At 41.9% G+C, this 5,353-nt stretch overlaps 1 protein-coding gene across 5 annotated transcripts in view; it reads right to left on the bottom strand.

Annotated features, from left to right (window-relative positions):
- Positions 1-1,873: 1,873 nt before the first annotated feature.
- Positions 1,874-5,353, bottom strand: part of LOC105009368 (C-terminal-binding protein 2) — a 96,614-nt gene continuing 93,134 nt past the window's right edge. For 4 of the 5 annotated variants that reach the window (XM_034292611.1, XM_034292613.1, XM_034292614.1 and 1 more), the window contains one exon: positions 1,874-4,247. In XM_034292611.1, the coding sequence (XP_034148502.1) occupies positions 4,058-4,247 (190 nt within the window). In that variant the 3' untranslated portion in view covers positions 1,874-4,057. The remainder of the gene's footprint in view (positions 4,248-5,353) is intronic. The other variant, XM_034292610.1, reaches the window with a different exon arrangement.

Genomic DNA, 5,353 nt, shown 5'->3' with positions numbered 1-5,353 from the left:
TGTGTGTGTGTGTGTGTGTGTGTGTGTGTGTGTGTGTGTGTGTGTGTGTGTGTGTGTGTGTGTGTGTGTGTGTGTGTGTGTGTGTGTGTGTGTGTGTGTGTGTGTGTGTGTGTGTGTGTGTGTGTGTGTGTCTATAAAGTAAAAGAAAATCTATTTTTCTTGATTGCTTATTCCTTATTATTTCAAGCCATCTGCAAAATCCTTTAAAAAGTTGGATGGTGAAACTATTTATTTAAGAGCGAGTGTGTAGGTGAAGGCGTTTAATGCTACTTTATTCTGCCCTGACTGTATTTTGGAACTTTGACAGTATTTCTTTGTGTATTTGTTTGATTAATCAATCTTGAAGAATTTTATGTTGCACTAAAATACATTCACTTCATGTGAGGAAAAAAACTGCACAAGTGTACTGACATTTGTTCTTTGTAACATTTTATGACATTTTATTGGATGGGAGTGGCCTATGGTTGGGTTAAGTGTTTAGGGAGAAATGTAGAACAAACCAAAAATTCAGTTTCATATTAGGAGCTAACATTAATTAAACTCACTCATTGAATAGTCTCTATATTTTTCATATGCATAGTTTTTTGGTTAACTGTATCTTTAAAATTGTTAGCGGAAGCATAGTGAAGTGTAGTTTCGTGTCATATTTGACCCTATGTTAAGATTCAGGGTTAGTTTGATTTGGTTTTCTGGAATTCACCAAAAATTTCAAAAGGTTGAATGAAATCCATGAGCTCCTCCATTATACAGGCAGCAGTTCCATGTGGTTTTCATTTAAATGTCAAACTGACACTGAGAAAATGACAATTTCTTTCAATAGCATGGGGCTTTAGCCCATGATGTCACCAGGCTGATTGATTATAGTTGACCATGATTTTTCATCTGCGTAAGGGGTTTGGGCTCTATACCACCTGTCAATCAGGTGTGTCTCCTTTGTTTCACCAGGTAAGTATGAATAAGAATGCATTCTTATTTTCAGCAACCACCCAGGAGAAATTACAATGAACTGCCGTGACAGGAATGACAGTTTTCATCTTGTTCAGGATTCAGTCTAGCAACCTTTTGAAGATGCACTCCCTCACAAGATTACCGTGACGAAGTGAAGTGGTACTTGGCTGAAAAATGTATCTGTTGAATGATCACACAGGAGTGCACATTCAATCACTCTAACCACTGGGCAACTCTTCCAACCCACAAGGTACACAAGTACGCCCAAAGTACTTTGTTAATTTAATTGGAAGTTAGTTTACTTCTGTTGTAAGTATCCCCTATCCTGGACTACATTGCAGCAGAGATGGAAACACCGAGCGAAATGGGGACCCCAGTGTTTAGAGCATCTGACCTTTAACCTAGATCGAATCCCAGAGTTGGAAAGCTGGGGAAACCAAGTTCTGTCGTTCAGTAAGATACAATTTGAATTCAGGCCTTGGTCTAAGAACCTGGCTCTCACAGCGGAAGGGAACATTGTGTCTCTGGACACCCCCCTTCGTTATTTGAGCCGTTATTCATAACTGTTTATCACTGTCAGCTGTTCTGTCTGCAGCACTCTATTCCACACAGCCTTTCTGGAGGAAAAGAAATCAGAGACCCACACTGCCCCCTGCTGACAGAAATATCAAGTTCATGCCGCAGCTACCAGGTAGGTGAGTGCAATTCAGAGCGGGATCTCTGATGAGCTTCAGCTGCGTACCTGATTAACAAAACGTGTTTTATTCCAGTGTTTACAAACACACAAAAAGTAAACACAGTAGTACAGTTGTACCCAAATGTCCTTTTTCCTTGTGGTTACTGGCTGGAAAACCTTACGTGGATGAAGCTATAGCGTTTTGCTGTCATTCAGGTGTACAGGAAAACCAGGATCTCATACACAGCACACAGAATTGTATATTTTTATTTGTACTGAACTGAATGCTAAATGTTCACCTTGTACAAGAAACAAATACAAATACTCACACTAAAAACAAAACATACTGCTGGCTGGCTGTCTCTTATTTTGCCATGGTCGGGACACTAAGAAGTTTGCTATTGCTCTTAAAGAGTACAGAATTAATTCAAATGGAACTGTCAACAGGCATCATCCTGGGTTATCGTGAATAACTAATGGTTGTCAACCAATCAGCTTTCAGATTCCAAACTACCCATCATACAGGGTAAATGCCCCCCCCCCCCTCCCCCAAAAGAACAATGAGCTTTCAATAGAACAAAAATTAAGAGGGGGAGGTAAAGTGTGGTGGTTTTGGAGGAAGGAAAGATGGGGCAGGATGGGGTTAGATGGGACAGGAAGGGGTTGGATGGGGCAGGAAGGGGTTGGATGTAGAAGGGTGGAGGACAGAGAGGGCAGGTGGAGGAACAGGGTTAACAAAGGTTATGGTTACAGGAACATAGAACTAGGCAGTTATACAAATCTAAGAGGACTCTGCAAAACGCATTAACACCAAACGGGACACGCCTTGTTATATAAAAATACCACAATGAAGGACTAACGACATACGGAGGACGAGAAAAGACACCTGTCCTGGAAACGACCCAGATATTGGTTTTCTTTCTCAAGACAAAAGAAACGTTTTGGGGGGGAAAAAAACAATATCTGCAAAAAGGGGTTTTCCTGAGTAATAAAGGAGTGAAGCTCAGCATTAACCCTTTCCTGATCACAGAGATCAACCAAACTGCCCAATGGGTGAGACGGTCAGGGAGAGAATCGGTCAGACTTGTTCATTTTGTTAAGAGACAAACACACAAATATTTTTTCTGTGATTGTGAAAAAAATGAATACTGTGCTCTCTTGCAAAACGATGGGAGAAGTAAAAATCTTCCTCCTGAGTGAATAACATTTTCTTTTCTTGACAGCTGCACAGAATGTTATCTTCTTGACAAATAATGAACAGGCATAATGTAGTTGTATAATTCCACCCCCAATGAATCAGGTCAAAGAATCTTGTAGTGACACAGTCAGTAGGAGTTGATGAACCTGACTGTCATGGACAACATGGAGTAGTATTTTAATCCTGTACCTAAATTGCTCAAATAAATATATTTGGTCAGGCACTGTAAAACACTGGTATATATCGGATGTGATTGAAAACAGGCCTTTATAAGAATATCTCCAGTTCAGGGACTCTTATTGGTGTAGTGTCAGTATTTAGCAAAGACAGGCCCTTTTGTAATTCAAAATGTTGGTGTTGAGGATACTCTGTGGCTAAGGACAGAAAACAGCATTTCAACCAGAGCCCTAGGTGGCTGATGTCCACCAACCTTGTGCAGTGCAACAGCTCTCTCTGCTGGCATTTTAAACTGAAGGGTAAAAAAAACCAAAGATTTGTATGACGCCATGACAACTGGTCAGGAAAGGGCTAACGCTCACTTGTATAGATTACTGTTACTGATGATAAAGCAATTGGTAATTATCTTCCTTTGGGTTTGATGAATGATAAATATATATAGTTTATACTTTTTTTGTCTAAATTCTGCCGTTTACACTGAAGATCAAAAGAAAAATATTGTCATTAGGGGTGTAATACAGAATAGACCTAAAGTAGAGCTTATAACACACAGATATCTAAGGGGGGGTTGAGGAGGAGGGAGTTGAGGTCCAGTATCACATGATGTCAAAAGTTTCTCTGGTGTTCTCCCATTGGTCAGGAAGCAGGAAGTCTTCCGGTGGTCTGAGGTGTTGGTGGGGACTGAGTGTCCTCTGCTCGCCATTCTCCCAGGATCCCAAGACTGGTACCGCACGACAAACCAAATGGGCTGTTTCAAGAAGTAAAACGACACAGAGCTCTGAGGAAGCCTGTCACTGAACCCGGAGACACAGTAAGAACAAACAAGAGAGTAAAAACCAAAATGCTATTAAGTACAAATCCGCTTCTTCATTCCCGGTCGGGTGTAACTCCCATAAACTGACAGCTCACATCAGCCAGGTTCCATTGCTGTCTCTTGGTCCCATGTGGCTTTCGTTGGTTGGTTTATGGGGTTTGGTTTTGAGTCTTGGTTGGGTTGAGTGTGCTGCTGTTGTCCTCACTGCCAGCTGGTCGGGCTGCTGCCTGGGCGGGTCTGGGTGCTATTGCTCGGTCAGGTGCTCTCTGCCCTCCCCGTGTCCGTGCTTGGAGGCTGGCTGGTTGGGCGAGGGTGCCTGGGACGGGTGGGTACCAGAGGGCAGGGAGTGGGCGATGGGTAGCCCCCCAGGCACCATGCCCTCTAGCCCACCTGGGATAACCCCGGGAGCCATGCCGACCATGCCTGGCGGATACCTGAGGGGTGGGCAGATGTTAAAGGTCAGGGTTGTGGTCAAAGGTAATCTGTAGATGGACACAAACATGCACACAGACACAGGAGAGATTCATAGGGCCCCACCTCCCCACAGAATACCAAGAATGACAGGGGAAGTTATTACAAACATAGCTGCACTCAGTGAAGTATATATACACATATGTACAGTATCTCACAAAAGTGAGTACACCCCTCACATTTTTGTAAATACTTGATCATATCTTTTCATGTGACAACACTGAAGCAATGACACTTTGCTACAATGTAAAGTAGTGAGTGTACTGCTTGCATAACAGTGTACATTTGCTGTCCCCTCAAAATAACTCAACACACAGCCATTAATGTCTAAACCGCTGGCAACAAAAGTGAGTACACCCCTAATTGAAAATGTCCAAATTGGGCCAAAAGTGTCAATATTTTGTGTGGCCACCATTTTTTTCCAGCATTGCCTTTATCCTCTTGGGCATGGAGTTCACCAGAGCTTCACAGGTTTCCACTGGAGTCCTCTTCCAATCCTCCATGACGACATCACAGAGCTGGTGGATTTTAGAGACCTTAGATGTGTACTCACTTTTGTTGCCAGCGGTTTAGATATTAATGGCTGTGTGTTGTGTTATTTTGAGGGGACAGCAAATGTACACTGTTATACAAGCTGTACACTCACTACTTTACATTGTAGCAAAGTGTCATTTCTTCAGTGTTGTCACATGAAAATATATAATTAAATATTTACAAAAATGTGAGGGGTGTACTCACTTTTGTGAGATACTCTATATGAATATATATGTGTGTGTGTGTAAACAAAAAGGCACACACACTCAACATGCCTTATTGTTCTTATAACCTGGTTACCAATGCAGTTGGAGCAGTGAAAAGTGATGTGATGTCACACCTCTGGTATATGGTTTCATATACCACCACTATTAGCCAATCAGAATTCAGGTTTCAAACCAACCGGTTTATAAACACATATTTGTAAATATAATATAATTATACAATACTGATGGTCAACTCTCTCTACACAGAAACACACGTAGGATCCATTTAATGTAAAGACCTCCAGAGGTCTGACTCCATGACCATGACT

This window comes from Esox lucius, chromosome 6 (assembly GCF_011004845.1).
Source record: "Esox lucius isolate fEsoLuc1 chromosome 6, fEsoLuc1.pri, whole genome shotgun sequence".
Lineage (NCBI taxonomy): Eukaryota > Metazoa > Chordata > Actinopteri > Esociformes > Esocidae > Esox > Esox lucius.
Note: the sequence above shows the minus strand (reverse complement) of the source record. Positions and strands in the feature narration are given on the sequence as shown.